The 25,091-nt window shown below is 36.5% G+C and overlaps 1 protein-coding gene across 1 annotated transcript in view; it reads right to left on the bottom strand.

The window, feature by feature from the left end:
* Positions 1–25,091, bottom strand: part of LOC110393513 (regulating synaptic membrane exocytosis protein 2-like) — a 285,663-nt gene that overhangs the window by 96,414 nt on the left and 164,158 nt on the right. The window contains exons 6-11 of the mRNA XM_021386412.1: positions 24,068–24,135; positions 22,102–22,221; positions 21,067–21,166; positions 18,754–18,877; positions 15,478–15,524; positions 14,209–14,321 (exon numbers count right to left, since the gene is read on the bottom strand). Of these exons, the coding sequence (XP_021242087.1) occupies positions 14,209–14,321; positions 15,478–15,524; positions 18,754–18,877; positions 21,067–21,166; positions 22,102–22,221; positions 24,068–24,135 (572 nt within the window). The remainder of the gene's footprint in view (positions 1–14,208; positions 14,322–15,477; positions 15,525–18,753; positions 18,878–21,066; positions 21,167–22,101; positions 22,222–24,067; positions 24,136–25,091) is intronic.

Below are 25,091 nucleotides of genomic sequence, written 5' to 3'. Positions count from 1 at the left end.
AAAGACGATGGGATAAGGTCATAAATATTTTAAATCTCTGAATGTTTTTCAAGATTTTGCTGGACTCAAATGAGCCCTCCAAAGCTGTAAGAGAGAGAGGTTCAGTAGAAGAACTCTCTTCCCAGTCCAATTCAGCAACAACAAGGCAAAAACTAACATTACTCATCTGTAGAAATCATTATTAAACATAGTCTTAGACTTTGTCTAGCAAACATTTTCACTGTGTTCATTAAATGCACCTGTTTAGCTATTCTTGTTTGAATAATACAGCTGCAAATATATCATTCAAGGAGAGGATATACCTACTTTAGGGCACTAACTGGCAGGGCATATGGTGCAGGTAGGACAAAACAAAGCTTTTCAAACAGACAGGGAGATATTACATGGTGGTACCACTGAGATAGGATTAACTACAACTGACAGAGAAAGATCTCTTCGTGTCCAGTTTGATGGATATTTAAAGAAGTTCCTCCCTGAATTTATGGGAATGAGGGTAATGCCTGGCTTCACATTTAACAGAGCAGTGTAGCTTTAGGCACAAATACACTCTAGCTAAGGTAAACTTCAATAAACCCTAGCTAAGGTAAACATCAGAGGTACGTGCACTTTCTGTGGAGCATCATTTTAGATAGGGGATGGGCATTTACTCCTATAGCTTCTCATCTTCAACACTTCAGTGATTTAGAGAAAGGTCTTGACACAATTCTCAAGACTTGACCAATCTACAAGAGGATCATTTAGCTTTCTGTTATTTCTAATTAATGAAGTAACTGAGATGACAGTAAGACATACCAACTCATTTAATGGTGGGAGCGTACTTCCTCCTACACCATTAAAGACCTTATAAATCCTGTAGCCACCAATGAGCAGTGTTTGGGCTTCAAAGAGGGTGGATAGAGATCCTCTATTATCATGCTATTGGCCCTGCTCCTGACTTTGTTTCTGGTACCAAAAGTAAAAGGACTTTGTGACTACTGAAGCAGAAAATGTGTGAGAGAAATTAATAAGTTTCTAGAGATGCTTCTAGATGTTGTTCTTCCATGCCTGTAAAGCAAGGGAAGTTGTCAGTATTTCTCTAAGCTGATAATATCTGGACTACAGATCTGGTCTACAGAAAACAAGTAGAAAGCTTAGCACGAACAATATGAGCACCAACAACATGAACCCAAAGAGAAGCTTTGGTGACCTCTGCAGTGCATTTCAACTTAAATGTTCTCTGACCCTAAATAAATCTTCCTGCAAGGGAGTCCTTGAGCAAACAACAGACTCATCTACTCTCAAGCACTGGCTGGTCCTACACACCAAAGGGAGTTGCACTGAAGAAAATCTTCATCACCTGCCTTTTTCAGGGGAAAAATTATGGTTCCTTAAGCAGAACCTTAAGTATTTATGATGCAGACACTATCATAAACTGAATGAAGTTAACATAATCCACACCTAGTTGCAAAAAAACACAACTACAATTATTCACTCATATTTAGACTAAATATTTCTTTGCCATAGTTTTTTGACTGGATTTTTGCAGGAAGACTGACAAAATGGTTTGGAGAATGAGACAAAGAGGAATGTTAAATCATCTAACTCTACGTCTTTGAGATGCTCTGTTGTCTGTGTTTTGCCATAAGAAGTAAAAATTTGCACTAACACACATCTTATATTCTTCTATTAATACTCTGACAATTTTTTTAAAAAACTGTACATAATAGGTATACTGTCCCAGTAATTCCCATTAATTGCTTACTGGCCAGGTCAGAAGACAGAATTATGACCAGAAGTGTTAACACTCATCATACAGCAAAGACATTTGTAATCCAAGAATTAATTTGGATGGAAAGATAAGAAGGGAAGAAAGTGAGACTGCAAGAATGGATGAAGAATCCCTTGGAGGGGAGGATGGAATTACTCTCTCATGGGGTTAGAAGAAGGAAGAGGGGACCAATAAGAAACTTTATAATGACTGATAAAGGAAAATATAATGGATGTTTCTTGGTGGAACACAGGAACATCTGAGTCATCGACATAAGGGACCAAAGAAGAGGGGAAAAACTGGACTGTATGAGAAAAATTGAATGAGGCAACAGAGGACAATCCAGGTCCATAACAGGCACAGAATGCATTGCACAGTTAGATTGAGATTAAAGAAAATATGATAAGAACTCAGGACAGGAAATTGTAAAAGAAAATGAGAAAGAAGGAGTTAGGGTAGCATACTGAATATGAAAAATGGGTTTGGGTGTAGGACTGACCTAATTCTGTTTCCTTTGCATATGCCTTATGACACAATATCCAGATGGATGGTATTTTCCTAAAAGAAGCTTTTCTTTTCTACTCATAAGAAGAGAAAGGTCAATTAAGACCTTTACTGCCAGCTGCAGTCTGATTCCATTCCTTTTTCTTTCCCAGGACTTGCATGTCGGAAGGTGGATATCTTAGTATTTACAAATTGCATGCTCTTCACTGCCTGGGAGCTTGGCCTGAGGCCCTGGAGCCTAATCTGAAGTACTACAAAGCGTTTGAATTGAAGTCTAAGGTATATATTACATCTAAACAGTGCTTATGTCACTGAAAAATCAGAAGCTGGTTGTCTCAGATTTTGATGATAAAGTCTCAATTCCTAATTGATAAATGCAGAACAATTCTACTACATCTCAGAGGATACTACATGAATTTTATGTAGTGAAATAAATATGGGATACCATGTGTATAACAAGGAAGCTGGTGAGAAAATGATTTTTTTTTCTTTGTAACTTTGTTGAGGAGTATGTAGAAAAGATTCTTAACACCACAGAGTGAAGAACATTGAATTATTCAATCCACAGGGTGAAAGATCCACATGAACGCACAGGTACCGTGATGCTCAGCACCAAAGACTTAAGCAGCTGACTAACAGAGGAGAATCTACAAATCTTCATGTAAAAGCATAGACCATCTAAGAAACTGTGACAGGTGCAATCCTGATCTAAATGGGGGAAAGGGAAGGCCAAAATTACAGTGCAGAAAATACACCATGATAAAACCAAGATGGCTGATGGGAATATGGAGGCTAACACCTGTAAGAAACATCTTGAATAGGACTTTATCTACATAAATAATTTAGAATTTCAGCAATCTAGTCAGAAAGTGATCCCATCTGAAGGCTTTCTAGAGATCTTTTTCCTTAATGCTACAGTCCTAGAAACTTATAATTAGCCACAAGCATGCTCACATACTGTCCTTCCCTAGGCAGATGTGAACCTAATGCTTGACTAAATTTCTGTTGTGACCTACATGCAGGCAAACAGCCATGTGAACATAATGAACCCTGAAACTGTGAGATGGTCTGTCATCCATAGAGATCAGCATCTGCTGAACTCCTGGAGATGGGCTTCCAGGTAGGAACACACAAAGCAGACATGCACACACATGCACAAAGCAGAATAAACCAGAACATTTCCATAGACGGATTATGAAGCTACTCCTTAGGGGGAGGAGAGTGGTGGGGGACATGGCTGAGAGTCTGGTCCTAGTTTCAAGAACTCTGATTTTTATCCAATATTGATATAATGCTAGATCAGTGCACATTCTAGTTGGCAGGTCTGGAATCTGATATACTAAGCTTCTTTTGCTTTCACCACATCACACACTTGTATTCGTGGCCACACAATATCTCAGCTTCACATGAGATGTCATGCTCCAGAGAAGAAAAGGATGCTAAAGGCATTTCTCCAAGAGACAGATTCAATCGCTTTAGCCTAAAAAGAGCTTAGAACACAGATGTACAGTTTCTGGAATGAGTTTCCTACACATAAAACATTATATAAAAGTTGATTGCTGGTGTTGTATTCTAAGAAATAAGGATGCAGAAATCTGTTACTGCTGTTTGGTTCTCTGTAGGCTCGGAAGAAGAGACAGACATCTCTCTCTGGAGAGCTGACTCACACTCTAGAGTAGCCTAATTTTCAAATAGAGTGATGGGGATAAGTGTCCTCTGTTTGGGCTGGATCACTCACTGCAGATATTGAGGCACCTGTTCTTTCCTTCAACAGTGCAAGTCTAAGATCTTCCACAAGGCACCTCAAGCTAGTATAAATTAAGCTCTATAAATCAAGGAAATAAATTCAGTTTATTAGGTTTCATCCTTTTTCTTTCAGATCTTGTCTTAACTAGAAACTTTTTAATCAATGTACTGATTGAGATCAGAGTTCTAGTAAAGAAGTAATCATGTAATTAGGATCCATACTCAAATAAATATGCATAAGGGAAATCAATTATGAAAATCGAGGTAATATTACTGTCATTTCCCATATTCCTCTTTCATGCATGCCTGACTGCTTGAATGCTTAACTAATTCCAATGTGGTTTTGTGTATTCCACATACAGGCACATGGCATCTTAAGTGACAACTTTAGATTTAAAAACAGAATATTTGCACTTGTAGATTCTGTTCTACATTTTATTTCTTTATTTAAGTTTTGTTTCACAAACCTCATGGACAAGAGAGAAAACTTGTACCACTGAAAGGGAATGCCTGCCCTGCAGCCTGAATTCTTCCACCACAGCCAAGTGACTACTCAAACACTGCTAGGTTTGAGAGACAGCAAACAAGGCATTTTTGTTCTTGTGTTCATTACCATATTTCATGTAACCTACATAGCTGTTTATTAGCATAATACTTTGAAACTGAGATACTATTGTTCCTCTGTTTTCCACATTATTCTGAAATAAGAGATACCCCAACAAGATACACTACTGGAGAAAAAATGTCTCAATTTATCTTTAAAAATGCTTAAAAAATTTATTTCATTTGGACTAAGTTTATGTAGACAAAGAAATTGCCCTGAGGTGGTAATGTCTCTGCTGTAGCTTAAGATGAGCTTTGGTTGCTTTTATATCTTCCTCTAATAAATGCCAACTACTCAAAGTTGCTAAACCAAACTATTAGTTCTGTTTGGGTTGCTGTTGTACATGCTGAAACAAATACGAGACTGTTAAACAGAAGAGTTTCTGGGATCTGAGTGCAGAAAATTATGAAGGTATTTAGGCAGCCTAAATCTAGATATATGTCAAATTTCTTTTTTAGTGGCTTCATTTTTATTTCAATAATGCCAAATAGAGGCATGCATTTATCTTCATATATGATTAAAGATACTGATGTTCTGCACTAAAGCAAAAAGAATGTCTGAAATTTTCAAAGTTAGAACAAAAAATAGTAGTTTAATGGCAACTATAGGTCAAAACAAGGCTCCACAAAATAAAAGATACTGCAGGGAAAACACATTTATGAACAGATGATTCTCTACCAAGATATTGCAAAACATCATTCTGTAAGAAAATTGCTTATATGTTAAAATTAATCTAAAAGTTCAGGAAATAGACGTGCACATTTTCAAGTGCTGTATAAGTAATAAATGTTCAGAAGGGTGAATGGCTGGGGAAAATGAACTTGTATGTTTTTCTTTCCAGTAAAACAAGGTTAATTCTTAATTCATCCAGTGATAGAAGAGAGAGAAAATGAATTGAATGACATAGACAGAAGCGTGGAGGAGGAACTTCTGCCAGGTTCTGGGACATACATCACCAGGATCAGTTTCAGACTAACAAGCAGAAAAGACAAGAGTAAGAAAACAGATGTGCATTTCCTGTTAAGAGCAATGAAACAGAGGTATAAACAGAAACGCTGGAGATGCTCATTCTTATTGAGAATTCTGCAGATACAGCTACACCACTGCCCAGAATGTAAAGTGTACTTCCTGACAACCACAAACAACAGTTCAGAGCTCAGTGTAAGCTAATTTCTCATGTGAGAAAGTAACCAGAGTTTTGTACTACTACTGGACCTCTTCTAACACACAAATCGGCTTGCTTAAAGTTCACTGGAGAATTTCTGTTCATCTCTGTTACCTGCATTATAAAAATATATTAGATTAATCCATCTCAAGCTTCTATCAACCTTCCCTACCAGAAGCAGGCAGACAGGGGATTTTTGTTTCAGCCTAGACTTGAAGATGCTGCCACAGTTCTTAGTCCAAGTTCTTCAGGAAAGTTTTTTGTGGAAGCATATAATGGCTTGAGTTGGAAGGACTTTAAAGCTAGTTCCAACCTCTAGGCTTGTGCAGGGCTGCCACCCCCCAGCTCAGGCTGCCCAGGGCCACATCCAACGTGGCCCTGAACACCTCCAGGGATGGGACACTCACAGCTCCTCTGGGCAGCCTGTGCCAAGGCCTCACCCCCCTGTGAGTGAAGGATTTCTTCCTAACATGAAAACTAAATCTCCTGTTGTTCAGTTTAAAGCCATTATCCCTTGTCCTATCACTGTTTTTGGCCTGGACAATTACTGAGCTCTGTAGAGAAACTTTAGAGAGGTTCCCAGCATACAGAAACAGAACTGGAGCTTCTGAATATGGTTTCTATCTACAACATCATAAGCAATCCCTCTTCCTGGGTATTGCCAATCAAGCACTGAGCTTGTTTTATTTTCTTAAATTACTACTATAATCATTTGAACAAAGTTATTTTTCCTTAGAGAATATTAATCTAAATAGAACTGACAATTTTTATGTCTGTTTCTTTATATTATTACATGAAACATGCAGGTTTCAAGCATTTGTTTCCTTTTTAAATTGAACAGCTGTCATATTTCTTTATTTTGAACATTTATAGAAAGAAAATAGATATCAAAAGTCTACTTGTGTCATATACAATATTTACCTCTATTTGTGACTGGACTTGTACCCTCTTTGATTTCATTACCACAAGCAGAAGCCACCTTCCTTAATCATGCTAAGGGATGTTTTAAATTTTTAATAGAAAGCATACTTACTATGTCAGTAGCACACACTAACATTTATTTAAAACAGCACCATTGAGATATTATTATTTTTAATATATTTTTTTAAAGATTTTTTTATTTTGAATTTCTATTTACATATTTAAGGACTACTTTAGGGAAATAAAACAATGTGAAAAAAATGTGCTTTATTAAATCTGATTCATAACCAAATCACTTCCTACAGTTTTACTTAGAATTCTTTTATAAATGTATATGAACTTTTTTTCCCATTTCAATGAGATTTAATTATTTCATCCTCATCATTTAGATTCCCTCCTTTGCCTCTCTCCTTAAGCAACTGAGCAAACATAAGGAACATTTATACAGCTCCCACGCAAAAGATTAACAACTCCATAATGATATTTGGTAAGAAAAGCAGATATTATTCTACATACAAGAAACTGAAAAACATGCAGCAAAGCAAGATAAGCATTGTTAAATATTAGTAAAACCTACTTTTACAATAAGCTACAGTACCTTAGAAGTTTCCTAATGAAAAAAGGCAAACAACTTGTACCTAAATAGAATATCAAAGCTAAATAATTCCGTAAAACAAATTGAGTTAATTTTGTACTTAAATAGAGTTTGGGTTATTTTGATGTACTTTTAAAAAATAAGGACCAGGTTTCATATACAAAAATTTTGCCTCTTTAAACAAGGTACAAATTTATTTGCCTATCTTCCACTCAAGGCGCTACTATTACTTGGAAAATGCAAAAAAGGATGTGTTAAGTAATGACAATGAATGATTTAAAGAGACATCAATCTTTATATAATGACCTCAAACATGAACAGCATAAAATTATTTATCACATAAACAGTACACACTTTTTGTATGTGAGATACATAGCCATCAGGATTGTTGAAACCTGTATGAGTTAAGTAGTGCATAAACAGCAAAACAAAAAATAGTTGTCTCTTTAAATTGTAATTTAGTATTTAATACCCCATGCAGAACTTTACAAGCTGCTCACAAAATGGCATGAAACTTGTTAATATGGCTTAAAGCAACACACTAAAAATATGGGAAAACGGACTAGAATGTAACGTTTTCCTACTATGCATTTTCCATAACAAACAAAAGAAAAAACCACAACTTTAGTTTCTGTCAGGCAGACGAAGTCTTTACCTGAACCCTAGGAACAAAAGGCGTTGTTCTTCTACTAAGGCTTTGGCTCTGGTAAGCAAAATTAAAGAAAAAGCAATAAAACAAAACCAAAAAGGACAACACGCTGGAAACTAAAAGACCAAAAGTAAAAACAAAGACACACAACTATTACTTTAAACACAGCTTTACACCAAGGACATATTTATCTAAACCAAAGTATTTTAATGCAATGCATAAATGAAATCTGTAAATCTATTACCACATTATATCAATCTCCTGTGACTGAAATTCTGACCTTAGGGAAGTCAGCAGGAATTGTGCCACTGATTTCCCAGGACCAAGGATTTCACTTTACAGGTCTGCAGGTAACATTTACAACAGATTTAGAAATAACATCAACAAATGTAGCAGATAAGCAAAGTGTGATTCGAAAGTCAGGTGGGAAATGTAAGTTGAGCTTAACCATCTATTTCGGAAAGACTGTAGATGCATATTTGGAGGCAGAAACAAGCACAGCACACACACTGACAGTTTTAGTTGCTTTCTAGAGTAAAGCAAGTAAAAAGCTTTCCCTTCTATCCAACTTCAAGTGGTACTTCATTAAAAAGCCCGAATACTTAAAAAATGATTAAAAGAAAGCGCTATCTCATATCATCATTACAGTGGAAAAGGTGCAATCAGTGTACTTCAATTCTCCAGCAGTCATGACTGAAATGACATACGGTATATACAGAAGACCCCGGTATGAAATGAGACCTAGAACATAAAACAAACTTAACTGTACAGCACTCACAGACTCATTTATAACCGTCATATATGAATGTAATGCTTCAGACCACATATAACTTGGTGGATCCCAGTGGCTACACCAAGGCCACGTCAATACAGGCAACACTCCCAAGTTCCTAGACTTATTACAAACTCCAAGCACTCCATCTTTGGCTTAGAGCTAATGAAGAGGCACAGAAAGGGCACTGAGAGTGGGGACTGAACAGGAATGAGGGCATGTCAGTACCTCAGAGCTGGTGAGTGGGTGAACAGGAGCGTGGGGGTCAGTCACAACAACCCAACAGTGCTGAATCTCCCTTCCTCCCTGATTGGTTTTCCTGAGATAATTTATTTCAAAGTGGTGGAAAGAAGCTATAGCTTAACATTCACTTCCATAAGGTCTGTACTGAGAGTATGGAGATAGGCAGTGATGACGGTTCGGCTACTCTCCTTGCTTACTTGGCATGCACAGATGCTGGAAAAATCTGTTCCACAAAATGTGTGAAGTAATCTGTTCTAACACCAAAGCAGGAGGAAATTTAAGACAATTTGACAGTCTGAATCATAGTTTTGTCTGATGTGCCCCTGTGATCAGTGAGGTGAAGCAGCTGCATGTTGCTCCACTGCACAGGCAATATTGCACTCCCAAAGTAAGGCAGCCAGAATTTGACCTACTCACGCACAATGAAAGCAGATCTTCAGCTTGCTTCTGCTCCATATTATACACATATTCCAGAATATCACAGTGCTAAAAGGGACAGAGTGTATCCCACCATGCACCAAGGACCCTGACTGGCCAAATTCTGCCTTGGAAACTGTGGGCTACAAGTACATTGTGTGCACTGCCTAGCACTTTGCAGACTTGACTTTATGAGAGCAACAGCAATTTACTGGCCTCGAGACAGAAAGAGGAGAAGTAAAAGGGGAAAAAGAAAAGGGGAAAGAGGAACATTTCTCATGCTTGACCTCAGCCCCACAAAATGATGACATATGTCCTTCAAATGCACAATATCTGCTTTAAATATGCTATAGATAATTCAAATATAATACATATGCTTGCAGTTTTTATTAATTCATAAATTGAATATGCATGAAAAATCTACTGAAACAGTTCTGTGGTTCAACTGTACAAGGAAATAGTTTCGTTTTATAAATAACATCACTTTCCTGTCAGAATTTCTACCAGTACAAAAATGAAATGTTGTGGTTTTATATCTGTATGCATTTACAGGTTCTAATAGCCATGTTGTCAGTCTCTAAACCTAGCTATCATCAAATCATTCCAAGTTATGCTTTAAATACAGCACTGAAAGTAAGACAGAATGCAGTAATAAAGAGTATCACCACACAAAGAATATTGACTTTTTCAAAATGACATTAAAAGACAAATCAGTGAAAAAATAAAGAAACAGAAGCCAGATGATGCAAATAATAGTAAAATAACGTGCAAAATAAAAGTAAAGATATTCCCCTGAAAGAATAATATGGACTAAAATACTATAATAAACTGCACAAAGCACAGGTAGCAAAATATTCGTGTAACCTGGTAAATTTTAGTTCCCAATATTTTAACTGTAGCTGCATAGAATTTGTTTCAATAAAATACATGTTTCAGGTAAAATAATTAGTAATGAAAGAAAGAATTTCTGGTTACGTGGGATAGTTTACTTTGTGGGAAATCCTATTAGCTAGCTCTGGAGAGGTACTGAAGTCAGAACAGAAGAAAACATGTACACAGACAAATGTCAATAAATAGAATAACATGGAAAACTGAACAGGTAGAGAATGCTATCCCTGAGTAGTACAGAGGCATCGTGGCAACTGCCTGAACAACTACTGCAGCACAGATTAGAAATATGAGTTTCAAATCAGCAGACACTAGAATCAAATTCTTTTTCATTTTAACATAATTCCTAGCATTTTCTTATTTTTATAGGATTCAAATACATAAACATAGAAACTTAACTTTTGATTTAAACATTTACCTTAATATTTACCTAAAATGTTGTAATTCTGAAACCTTCAAGTAATAAAACTGCTTAATCACCTCAAAGGTATTTTTGACTTCTCCGTCTCTCCAAAAGACCTGTCAATGAAGACTGTAGATTGTGTACTGAACCATAAGTGTCTTGGCCAATGAATACAATCAGATAAGAATTCAGTTGGCTTTTTTCATAACTTTTGGACTTTCAGACCAAATCAAAACTTTACTCAACACTATCTATCTATCTAGATAAATACACAAAATCCAATAAAATAATCAATGCCAAAATATATGTCTAAGCACACAGACATTTTGTTTTGATCTTGCTATGTATGAAACAGTATAAAAAGACTTGGCATTGGAGACAGGCTGAAATATAGATGGGGAAAACTGAAATACCAGAAATGCCAAAATACCGAGTATTTTGGCAAACAGAAAAACTACCCCTTCTATTGCGTTAGCATTATGCATGCTTCCTAGTACATTTTGGACAGAATAAATTCCAAAACACTGACAATTAAAAAAAGAAGGAAAAAAAAAGAAAAAAACAAAATCTTGAGGTCTGCCGTAGTGTCTAAAAAAGGATGCATATATCCAATTTTTTATTCAAACTCTTCAGACTTCCAAACGATGTCTGTAGGTATCTCCACTTCTGCCCACAAGTCCTTTATTTCACACCACATTATACACAGTTGCCCTAATACCAGCCCATCAGAACTACATGGTAATATCCAAAAGCATAGAGCGCATTTCCCAAATCTCAATCATCCTTCCCTCAGATTCATCCCAGCTGTCTGGACTCAGCCACCACCTCTCAGAACATCAGCTGATTCTCCACTTCCACTGAAAACAGCATCCTGTCCCTATCTACCATAAGGATCCTGTACTTATCCCTCCTGCCTCAGCACTCACCATAAAAAGCACATTTCAAATTACATCAGGAATACAGTAATTTTTGTCTTTTGCATCTACTCAGCTATTTAGAATGAGGAGTATTCTATCAATATCTTGGCAGAAAAGAACTGATTGAAAATGTGGGAAACCAAACTATTGAAGCTCTTCCATTTTTGGGGGTTCAAAGAAAAAGATTTTTTTGAACTTGGGGAGATAAGTTCTTATAAAAATTCAGTTTTTCCTTTGGTAAAGGTACAAAATCAAAAATCTCACAGTTTATTCTAATTCTTCAATACATCCCCTAACTCTACAACTACTTCATTTTTTTTTTCACTAACTTTCCCAAAGTTTGGAAACTATTTAAAGGTATTAAATGACAAAGCAAAACTTTAAAAAGTGATAGAAAAATTATTCATTGTGCAGTTTTCAAAACACATTAGACCCCTAATCTGAAGAGTCAGCTTTGACAGATGCAATTTTTAACTTAAAATATCAGTTCAAAAAGAAACTTACAGGTATTTACCATTTTGAAAGAAATTGTTCTTGTAGAATACTTCAATTCTCTTAAAGTTATCTTTTTCTAAACATCTATTTTATTCTACACCCCTTTCATTCTAGGGGAAATCCCTGTCGTGCTCACTGCAATCTGTCCACATCATCTTCAGACATCATGAGAGCCACCCTCCATCTCAAAGTAAAAGGTTCAGCACCGGCCTCCCAAGAGTAGCAGGAGCTGGGCCGTGCCCCTTACATGCCACCAAAATATATAGATATTGCCAGCTTTTCTTTCACTGGTGAGCTATGATAGGTAACCAAATTTTCAAACTGCCTACTGGAAATGTTGTCTACATGGAGACAGTGGGACTTCAGAGAGTTACTGAGCATTTCTGACCTCAGTGGTAGCCAGCTGGAGCTGTATGTTCTCAGAAACCAACTGCTCCTTGAGGGAAACATGGAAATTGTGTAGTAGGGAGTCTTATATAATCACATAAAGTATGTAAGATAGTTACAATGAGGACAAATGTAGGAAAGATCTTTTAAACATTTCCTAGCATTATTTGGTTTCTTTATACAAAAACAAATGCTATAAACTTATTAATAAAGGCAGTAATATATTGAAACAAACAAACAAAAAAATAAAGTTGGATTGATGCTTCCATGGCTTAAATGCTGAATTTACATGCCATTTAGAGATGTAAAACATACTGAATTCTGTTCTTACCAGTAAATTAGAATATACCTTTGAAAACTCTCAAGCTGCAAAATCCTATCTAACCACAAAACCACAAAAATCCTATCTAACCACAAAAGCAACAGACTTACTAACTTTGCTAATAAACCCTAATAGTAAACTCCTGAAGATTTTCTTTCTAAAACTGAGAAAGTCAGTTCTGATTGGTTGGATCACATGGTCTGGGCATTGGATATCTGAGCAGTTAACTCTGCATCTTGAATTTCACGCTGGGAGCTAGGAGCCAAAACTTATTGACAGCCCAATCTTTTACGATGTTTAGCTGAAAGAGATTTCTTTCCCCACTGTTTCAAGTATCAACAATTTTTTCTGCCTTGTAAAACTCTACTACTTTTTAGAAACCTGATCGATAGTTCACATTTGTGTTCCCTTCTCATTGTATTTTGTGCAGTTATAGCATTCTGCACTCTACAAACCAAGATTTATATTTTTCAGTTGATCCAAAGGACTGAGTCTTTCAAAGCAGTTAAGAATAACGGTTAGAGAAAATTAAAAATTATACACTGTTCATGGCTAGTCTGATGAGCAAAACAAATAACGTCTCATGCACTGCAAAATGGAACCAACATGGCTGCTGGACAGACAGAAATATGTTTCTTCTTGTCCTCTGTCGATACCATAAACCATTTTCAGGAGAGCAGAAACAGTCTGCTTAGATATTATGCATATTTTTATAGCCCACTCATTATCTTAACATAAACAACTTCGGAGAAATATAAATGTGACATTTTCAAACATACTTAGCATCAGTTTTGCACTGCTTCTGTTCTGTTTTCCTCTCATTTTCAAACCGTACCAGACACTTGAAAAATCACACTTTGGAGTTGTAAATGCCACAGAAAGACATACAAAACCTAAGTCCTTCAGTTTCATACACAAGAATTTACCCTTATAAGGAAACAATTCATGTAATGAATCTTTTTCTCAATGAGAATGAAGAACAAAAGTGAATAACATTGGCACAAATAATACAATGTTAATAAACAATCAATGGGATATCTGGAGAAAGATATATATGAAAGCTAGTGCATAGGACATAAGCAATATTAATATCTAAGAACGCTGGTGATAAAATCTACAGTGCTACAGTTGAAGAAGTATTAACACTCAACAACAGAAACACAACTGGAGGCTAAGAACTGGTCTTTCTGAAAAATTAACACTACTCATCTAGCTTATAAGATAAACATACATATCTATCTCTAATTCAACATAGGAAAATTTTCCAAAATCTGATAAAATGTCCTTATGGAACAATGGCCCTGCCTATACTGAGATATACAGCATTCATAAAAAATATAGCTGGAAATTTATTCTATAGGTAGCTCAGACTCTGTAGCAAGAATTGTGTATGCTGCAAAAAGCACATTAATATTAATGAAATGTTTACATACTGAAAGTTGTCCAGACAAGAACTGTGGAACGTCCCTTAACATGCCAGGACTCATAGGAGAAGTCACTGAAATAGAAGGTCGGTCCATTTTTTGAGATTCAAAGGAACTAGAACCTGCAATTATAAATAAAGGTATGTTTTAAATACTAGCAGTTATACATTTTTCACAACATTCTTTAAATAAAAAGGATAAAAAAATAACCACACATACAGCAAAGCTTATTGTAATAAATATCACCTTTTTATCTATATAGAAAGACCACAGAATGACACTCAATCTTCTGATACTCAGATGCATTTAAATGCTTTTAAGTTTATCATAGCTGCAAAATGACATCTCAAGTATAGAGAACAACTAATAGTTCATTCAGATATTTGCCACAGTAATCATGTCCTTAAGTTGAAGGCCCAAAGTTCTTTCTTACTTCACTGCAGTCAAAGGAAATCAGTTTTTTGAAGAGCACTTACTATCTCATACAATCACATTGTATTGTTAATTACTATTAATAATACAATTATGTATCATTATTAATTAGATTTTTTAAAATTAACAGGGTATATATATTATATTTTGTGCATTTTGTTTCAAATCCACAAGGTCTCAGAGGACAACTTTTGACACATAAAAAAGTTAAGAAAAAAATTTAATCGATTTTATTTAAAGAAATGGCTGATCAGTGAGAAGTTACTGAAGTCATTTCTCACATTATTGTATTCAAGTTTATTCCACTGCATTTATTCACAGTTTCTGTTTTAAAAGAGTTCCAAAACAATGACAAAAAAATAACTCCAGGCTTAAACTCATCCTATCAGATCTGCACCAAAGAACAAGTTGTTTTTCCCACATAAAATAATGGTTCAGCCACTTTAAAGAGTGCTGAACGGTCCTAATAAAGTATATGTATTCTGATTTTAAATTAGCTACCACTCAGGTTCTAAATAATGAACAGTTCATCCCAACTTTTATTTCACAAGCTGCATAACAACAAAATAAGAAATTTAAAATGGCAGTTAATGTTTTTTGTATATTAATTAGCATTACGCTTTCATTTTCAGTAAAAAATAGCCTAAGCTTATAAGCAAATGTCAAGCCTTAATGAGCATAGTGATCGTTTATTATTCAACAAAAGTAGATAGATCATACAGGAAGATAACATACTGAGACAAATGCAGACAAAGAGACAAGAGCTATACTGACTGAAGATGACATTTTTCAATTTATTTCTGCTTTCAGGAAAGAGGATTTTCCTACCCCACAATTGAAACTTACTGGACTCCAGCTGTGCATGTGTGCTGTCAGGTATTCTGGGAATATCCCTGAAAACAGGAAAAGGAAGACAGGCTGATCCTTTATTTAACAAGCGTATTCACATTTCAGATAAAACATAACACTCTGCAAGTCACCATCAAATGCCTCAGGAAAATCGTATGATCTCCTTAACTCCTTCAACCACCGGGAAGATTTATCCTTTGTGCAGTATAAATAAGTTCACTGGAAAATTAAGACTACATAACATGTGGTTTAGTGAATGCAGAAGGGACGCTGCAAAGTTACAAATAAAATAAATGATTCAATAGCAAAAAAAAAAAAAAAAAAGAATAACAATATAACAATCTTAGAGTTTTCTGTTGATGAAAACCAGGAGCAGCACTCTGTCACATAAGCACCTCATCAGATTTCCCCAGTCCCACAGGACATATTCATCCTATGAGGGACACACATTAATATATGCTATTAAAAACATTTTGCAGACATTTGAGCAACATAAAGCAAAATTAAGAGAGTCGTAGCAAGAACAGTGTTTAACATCACAACGTGTGTTTCAGGAGACCTGTTTTTTTGAAAGGTGCACGGGATTTACATGGCAAGGCAAAGGCAGCAGTGGGGCTGCAGAGGCAGCCTCTGAGGGGCTGGGGCTGCCCCACGCAGACCACAGCTGGTTCCAGATGGCTCCAAAATAGACCCACCTCAGGGCACAGACTGCGGCCATCAGCCAGGATGGTGGTACTTCTGGTAGAACATTTTAATAAAAGCCAAAAAATGCTGCACAGCAGCTGTGAGAGAGAGGAGTGAGAAATATGAGAGAACAGCCCTGCAGGCACCCAGGTCAGGGCAAAAAGAGGACAGGAGGTGCTCCAGGCACAGAGCAGCAGCTCCCTGCAGCCCAGGAGAGGCTCGTGGAGGAGCAGTCCGTCCCCCTGCAGCCCATAGGCACCATGTAGAGCACATCTCCATCTGCAGCCATGGAGGAGCCTGCAGTGCAGCAGTGGATGTGGTGTGAAGGAGCAGCAGCCCATGGATACCCCTGCAGGAATAGCCCCGGGCTGGAGCTGCAGCCGTGGGGAGGAGCCCATGTGTTCATTCCTGAGGGATTGACTCTGTGGTACAGATCCATACCGGAGCAGTTCTTGAAGGGCTGCAGCCTGTGGGAAGCCCGCATGGGATCAGTTTGGGAAGGACAGCATCCCATTGGAGGGACCCTCCATGGAGCTGAGGCATAGAGTGACCACAAAGGAGCAGCAGGGGCAAAGCATCATGGGCTGACCACAGTGCCCAGTCCTCACTCCCCTGTGCCACTGTGGGTTGGGGGGAGGTAGGGAAACAATGATTGATGTTGAGACTGAGAAGATGCGCTGGGTGAAAGGTGTTTTTAGGCCTGACTTCGTTCTCTTGCCATCCCACTCTATTTTTAATTGTCAATAAATTGAGTCTGCTTTGTCCATGATGGTAATTCTCAGTGATCTCCCTGTCATTAATTCAGTGCTTGAGCTTTTCCATCTTATTTTCTCCTCTGTCCTGTCGAGGAGGGTAAGCAAGACAGCAGCTTGGCAGGTGACTGGCAGCCAGCTGAGGTCAACACCACAAAGGTATACGTATGAAAATGAACGGAAAGTTAGAAGTGCTTCCAATGATACCTACTGTCTCCTACAATTAAGAGAATCTGTACTATGCTGACATAAAATTTAGCTTGAGTAGAAAAACAGCTGCACTAAACAGATTCAAGTATCCTTCTAACTGAATTGATCCTGCAGTAGCCAGTACACCAAGTGAACAAAAGACATGCAAAAGGTGCAACTGCTCACTGAACAAAAATCACACTGCCATTACTAAGAAAAACATGTCAGAAGGCTTCTGAAGGCAACTGAAAAAGTAAATATTTAAGCTTGCAAATCTGATGCTTGTAGAACACAAAATTCTTGATATTTGTAGACTATCAAGGAAAGCAATACCTGCCTATCACTTCACTCAGAACTATGCTGCAGAATTTATCTGCAACTTAATTTTTTTATGTACCTAAAACATACAGATCCCAGCATTTCACAGTAGTGTGAATAGTACTTCTTACAATGAACTCTCACTGAGATAAACATAAGAGAAGGAGAAGCTGTTTTAGGCATCTCTCTACATTTTAAGATATGTTCTGTTGCCAACAGATTATATAGAATAATTAATAAAATGCAAAGCAAAATTTCCAAATTCATAACAGTTGCAACTATGAAAATAAGATGCATTTTAAAATAAATATTTCTGAGAACTAGAAAGCAGAAAAAAAGTTCTTGCATATATACTAGATAGCTCACACAGACTAACAACATAGCCATCCATCTACAGTTTTTGGAGAAGACTCTCTTTTACATCTACTGCAAAAAGAGACTGGGAATCTAGTGTGTAACTTTTTTAGCCCCAACCTGTCTCACTTCTTCACACTACATGGCAGACAGTTAATGCTGAATAGCGCATCTTGAGAGCCCACATCACCTTCTTTCAGGAATTACAGATGAGCTACTCTAGTGAGAAGAACTGGAGCACATGGTAACATAATCAATAAAAGACATGATAATAAGGCAGGTAAATGACAGGCAGGAAGCAGAAAAGCATTGAAAGAATACAGAAAGTTTCACACAAGAGAATGAAAAAAGAAAAGAGAATGAAGTATTTTCAAGATGAGAGCAGATCCTTGAAACTTGGCTATAAACATCTATTTGAGAAATTATGAAAGATCTTACACTTATATTGAAAGAGTGCGATCTCTCCTCTTCTGAGGCAGTATTTTTCTAGCAATATAGTCTGTCTATTGGCATTACTATTACAGCTCCCAAGTTACACAAAGGTTTTTATGGATAAGAAGATACACCTTTTCCCCTGAAGAGTTTGCCATTCAATATATATGCAGGAGATATCTTCTTATCTCACTGATAAGTAATTTTTACTACTACCAAGTTTGCTTGAAAGTATCAAATGAAACTATCTTCCTATGCATACTGCATCTTCTCAGAGTTAAATACACCCAGATTCTATGCCTTATAGCTGAACTCATAACAAATTACCCTTACTGAAATTCCATCCTGGGATTATCTAGATGAATATGTTTTTAGTACATCTTAGTTTTCAGTTGCTATATTATTCTTGTATAAAGGTAAGAGAATTTTACATACAGTTTTACTGTTTTCAATATTTAAGAATTTGATACGCTATGGACTAAAAGTGAAATTTAGCAAAGAATTTTTTATCATATTTAGTACAAAAGATTACAAAATTACTTACCCAATTGGTCTTGAAACAACAAGCTCCACTTGTGGCTCAGGTTTGGACTCTAAAATGATATTATATACCTCCTCAAAGGTAGCTCCTTGTAGTAGCCTTCCATTCCATTCCAGTACTTCATCACCTGTAATTTCAGTAATAGAATCTGCTTATGAAGTCTGCTGTGAACTGTACTTACAAAGACAATTTAAGCCTTTCTATTATCAGTTTGCCGAACTGTGAAACCTGTATTCTCAAAAAGTTCAGTCCTTCATTACAGAAAATCCTAATAAAGGTTTTCTGCAGCTCTGCTCTGAATGTATAAACTTCAGTAAAACAATAGTATCATCAGTAGGACCTCTACTGAATTAGATACAGCTCTTACTTGTATTGGTAGTTGTGGTTTAAAACAAACCCCGAGACACCGTTTAGAAAATGCAGATCTTTCAAACAGCATATCTCATCAACTTACTGTTTTGAAGATTCATCAACATCTAGAAGTTTAGTATTTAGTGTTCAGACAGTTCTTCGGTTAACATTAATATTTCTTGCACATACTCCAATGCAGAAATCCATGGTTTGCATGTTGGGATAGACCCAGATCTTAAGAATTTCTTAGTCAAGCACATTTGTGACTGCTTGGGTTAGGTCCAAATAAAATATACTCCATAAGATGTCTGGGCAGGATGTCAGTGGAATATTGAGTATGAAAATGTGAATAAAGTGTGAAAACATGATTTTGAACAACATGAGATTTTATGTATTTCACAAAAGTAGTAATATCAATAATCTAGTAACTGAATGTCTGGTTTATTTCTGTGTAAGCCTGGATGTGTAAAGGACAAGCCCGGAAAATGCCCTGAGAGACAATTACAATACAAAACAATAGTCTCAACCACTTTAGGAAGAGTCCAGATCAATGCCTAAGAAACTGTCAATCAAGACACTTCTCAAGGAAAGCAAACACTGGGCTCTGGCTTAAACACTTAAAGCAGTCTTCCTGTGCCACCTTCTAGTGTACAAAATCAGGATATAAATTTATCTGAACTTGTTCTGTGAGATGGTGTCATAGAAATGCCAGCGCTTCTTCAACCCCTCCTAGTTCTGTTTCTGCTTTATTTAGTAATGAGGACTAGTGGTTTCTTTTAGGAAATCTGTCAGACTTGTTTCATTTCATATATGCTGAGCCCAAGTCTACATCCAACTCAGTTATCTTTGAGACTTGGAAATACTGCATGATTCTAGCCACCCAAAAACTCATGCCATGACAATTTTCAGCGAAAGTGTTTTTTTCCTTGAAAACAAAATAACAGAAATTACCCAAAGGATGAAACAAAACCCCTGTGAGGACAGGTTGAAAGAGCTGGGGCTGTTCAGCCTGGAGAAGAAAAGGCTCCAGGGAGACCTGATAGCAACCTTTCAGTATAAAGAGGGGGTTATAAGAACGAAGGGGACAGACTCTTTAGCAGGGTGTGTTGAGGTAGGACAAAGGAAAATGGTTTCAAACTAAAAGAGGGGAGATTTATTTTGGATATAAGAAAAAAGTTTTTTATGATAAGGATAGTGATGCACTGGAACAGTTTGCCCAGAGAGGTGGTGGATGTTCCATCCATGGAGACATTCAAAACCAAGCTGGACTGGGCTCTGAGCAATCTGATTGAGCTGTAGGTGTCCCTACTCATTGCAGGGGAGTTGGATTAGATTACCTTTACGGGTCCCTTCCAATTCAAATGATTCTATGATTATTCTAAGAATAATCACGGAAGGAGGCCTGGTGTCACCTATTCAGTTTGGCTGTTGTCCGATGTCTCAACCTATTCTGAGACTGGAGCCAACTACAGTACTATAGGGGCTGGGGTGAGGGGGATAGGGGGCAGCCTGCTCTGTCTTTCGCTGCTGCTGCTTCCTTTCTATGTCACGTAGAGCACCCCTGTTTGCAGGCCTGGAGCTAGATCCAGGACTGGTGAGCTGTTTACCCCCTTTAATTTTTCTCTTTTTCTCTTACAGTTGTTAAGTAATACAAGGCTTACTTAAATTTTCTATGAAGTCGCACAGCTTAAGTAGATATAATTGCTGGAGGGCTAATGCATTGGAGATAACTTTTTTATAGAAATCTCCTATTAAAATTGATGTTTTTTCCTCTTATGTACAGACACTGAATGTTGTTCCACCTTAATCTAACAGGAGGATTTGTGAACCTGGTCACTCTCAGATCCCTTCTGCAGCAGTTCATCACACGTATTCAACATAATTTTGCTTCTAATTAAGCTCACTTTCTTAACACCTTTAGAAAAGCAGCTCCGTATTATAGATCTATAGCGGATACGTACGTACCTGGTCTAAGATGCCCCACTGTATCAGCTAAGCTTCCTTTTTTAACTTTGGTGATAAATGCACAGAGTCGACCTGATTCAGTCATCTTTCCTCCTACTACCTGTTTCAAAGAGGAATTATTTTCACATCATAAGAATTACTTTAAATTACTTAAACGTCCTGGCAAACAAAAACAGAATTCGAGGATTTCTTTGGTATTCAGGTAACCCAGGTAAGGCTGACACACTTGAAAAAAAAACACCAAATGTGTAATTTAAAGACAATGTAAATACAGACAGTTAAATCTTTCAAACTTTCACAGTACTATAAATTAGGACTCCAAAAAGTACAGTACTGGAGATTAGACTGCTCACTTCAACATTTTTTACATGTGAATAGATATATTAATGTAACAGAACTCATGACATTCACACAAAGAATTAAAAACATTAATAAGCAATCAAATACTCTTTGTGATGACAGATAAGATAGATATAAATACTAAATAATTTTCAGTCTTGTGCATTTAAAATGTAGCATACCAATTAATCAGAGGGGAATAATGCAGAAACCGTTTTGTTTTTTTTTTCTAGTAGCAGATTTTGCTCTGATTTGAAGTGTTATTAACTTCCAAATGTCCCTCAGGTCATCAAAAAAGATTATTTATTTTCCATATCCCTCCCATCTTTTGGGGAAAAGAAGTTATACCATAGTGCAGTGCTCAGCTCAAGACAGCCAACAGGGCTTGGTCTGCTCCACACAGATGCAATTAGGGCTTTGCAGAGTAGCCATTCTCAGCAAACTTCTGAAAACATGTTTTGGCTTCGCAAAACATAATTTTTTGAGACTGACAGAGACCCTGTGATTCCTGTTGGTAACTAAATATATAATGTCTTTATATGGTATTTTTAAGAATAAGATAATGTAGATATCTGTTCAGATACACTATGTATTAGGACACTTACATTATAACACTTACATTATTAACACCTACATTATAAAGGTAGTTAGTTTCACTGAAAGTCGTAAGTCATTTCAAAATTATTAATTACCAACCTTCAATCCAAGCATTGCTCCCGAGTCTCGTGGCACACTTCCATCTTTTAGTCGCTTATTTAATAAAATCCGACCAATCAGACGGTCTCCATCTTTGGACGGTTGCCAAGTTACTGGGTGCTATCGTATGGTTTTAATGAAGAATACAGTCAATAGGATTTAAAGAAAAATATTTCAGTAACAATTTATATTTCCCGATGTTTTAAAAACATAGCGAAAGCATTATGATTACACTAATATTAAACGTATCAGAATGGCAGAAAATTGTGCTGGTAAAGATTTATTTGGACATACAGTCCATCCAAATGTATTTCTAATGTTTAAGAACATTATCTACTTTGCTAAATCCAATTTCTAAATACCAGTACTGATGTTTGCATCTTGATGAATAGATGGATACAGATAACTGTACTTAGTTATCATCTACGCACAGTGACAATCCCACCTGAGTACTGTCAAAAACAACTGTAGAGGTCAATATTAGAAGTAAAATTGAAAATGCATGTTTAAGTCAAAACAGAAACTTGATTCAAGACATATATTTCTCCTTTTTCTCCTATTCCAAACATGCCAGTTTTCTCTAAGACTTTTGCAATGTTTTACTTTCTGCCAGTACTAATATATTAAAAATTATAGAATATTTTAAAATTGATGGTCTTTGCTCTCATTCAAATATAACGTTTTTTTTTTTAATAATTATTTCACTTACAGAGCATAGTTACAGTCAACATGTCATTATTCATGGAATCATAGAATGGTTTGGGTAGGAAGGGACCTTTAAGATCACCTAGTTCCAACCCCCCTGCTATAGGCAGCGACACCTCCCTCTAGACCAGGTTGCTCACAGCCCCATCCAGCCTGGCCTTGAATGCCTCCAGGGAGCAGGCATTATTTCATTACTATACACAGGCATGGTAACACATATTGTTGTATGTTGGTGCAATTACTAAAATTTTAAATAACATTTTAATTTTGTGTAATCATAGCACTTCTTCACAGATAAATACTACTTTCATGCTCTACTTCATGCAAAATTAGCAGGCACAGACAAATTCGCTTCCATTACAAGTAGTAACTCTAAAATGACTGATCATAATCTCTACCAAACAAAAAGCAAAAATAAAAATCACCAAAGCAGATGGTAAAGCCTTTAATTCTGCACAATACTGCACAAAAAAAAGGCATGGCAACAAAACAAAAGAACAATCATGACAGTGAAAGGGAAAAAAGAAAAACAACTTTTCTGTGCAGAGAGACCCAATTTTCTCCTTTTAATCTGGGACTTAAACTATTAATTTAATTTCAGTCCCAGGAGTTTGAATGCAGTAAATCAAATAAGCCAATCAGTAGAATCCTTATTGTTAATTACTTTACACTTGAAGGTAATACCATGATAGGATATTATGCAACGATAAGAACAACGTTCCTTTGTGCCCCATATTTTTTTTCTTAGGCTGCCAAACAGTAAAAGCTGCAAGCATGCAGAGATTTTTCATTTGTTTTTCTTTTCTGCACCTTAAGAAATGCTACATTGTCTCTACAAACATCCTGTCTTCTATTTTATGCACTATTTTAATGAGTGACAGAGAGCAAACAAAGACCAAGGGCAGGTTAAAATGCAGGCTCCGTAATCTCAGTACCTTCTCGCTATGGCTATGTTCCTCGTTTAGAGTTGTGCTACTACACGTATCTACCCCAGAGTCTTTTATCTGAGGCTCAGACCATTCCAAGTCCTCTTCGAAAGACTGGTCACCAAAGCACACCATTCTCTTTTGTCTCTCGGATAAGGTGTTAGAATCCAACAAAACTGCCTGCTCACTAGTTTTTCTTTTTCCCCTTTGACTGTCCCCTATAGATGTGGGATAAAAAAAAGGATACAAAAAAGAAAACATGCAAAGGTGTAAATAAAACAAAGGAAATGTGAAATGATAAAGGACACTAAATGGTAAGGCTCCACATGTCTCACCAAAGACATTGGGGATGCCTCACTGCTATGCCAAGATGTATGGTCCAACCAGTTGTAATCCATGTCTCCTGCGAGAATCAGACAGACAAGATAGTGCAGTAAAGGAAAAGTGAAAGGACAGACAAAGATACAGTAAAATTGTTAAGGCTTCTGGTTATCCTATCTGATTCATAACCTTTGTTAGCAGCCCTTGCAAGGCACTTCCAAGAAAAAGTTAAGAGGGTAACAAGAGAGTACATGGAATATGAAATACAGTGAGGAAACGTATATGTTCGTGTGTGCCTATGTGTGCATGCAGTTATGTACAGTGTAAAGCATCACCAATTCACAGTTTTTAACTATTTCTATAAAATTAACTGCAGTAAATGAAATGAAAGGGCAAACTGCATTGTATTCATAATTTTCAGAAAGGAAAGCATTTGATTATGAAATAGGTTTTCATCATAACCTACAGAAACAGGTCTTGCTTCCTGTCTTAAGGAAGTGACTTCTCTGCCTTCCAACACAAACTAGTATTTTTTGATCACTTCAATAAAATACTTGAGCAATAGTACATTATTTTCAGCTGTACTATAGAAGATGATTTTAGGAAGGTTGAGTGACCTGTTAAAATATGACAGATTGATAAGGAAAACAAATCTACAAAGTATCTTCAGAATAAAAAGCATATAGCCTTGAAATTCCAAGATAAATGTCTACTGGTTAAATATCAGGAAGAACTCTAATAAGCATAGGTACCTTTTAACTCGGAAAAAAGGTATAGCGTTCTCACATATATTATGTAATCATATATCATGTCATATATCTATCATATATTATAGATTCAGAATTTAACCTGTACAGAAGAAAGATGACAGGAAGAAAAGCTTGAAGCACAGCTTTAAAGAAAAGGTCTAAATGCTGCTGTCCACAGAACTAGGGAGTGATTTGCGTCTTTTAATAAAACATTCTCCTCTGTGTAGGTGCCCACACATTTTGCATTATTACTGTTCCTTTCTCTTATATATACATAATATTATTAATA

Source organism: Numida meleagris, chromosome 2 (genome assembly GCF_002078875.1).
Source record: "Numida meleagris isolate 19003 breed g44 Domestic line chromosome 2, NumMel1.0, whole genome shotgun sequence".
Classification (NCBI taxonomy): Eukaryota; Metazoa; Chordata; class Aves; order Galliformes; family Numididae; genus Numida; species Numida meleagris.
This window is presented reverse-complemented; position numbering and strand designations above follow the sequence as displayed.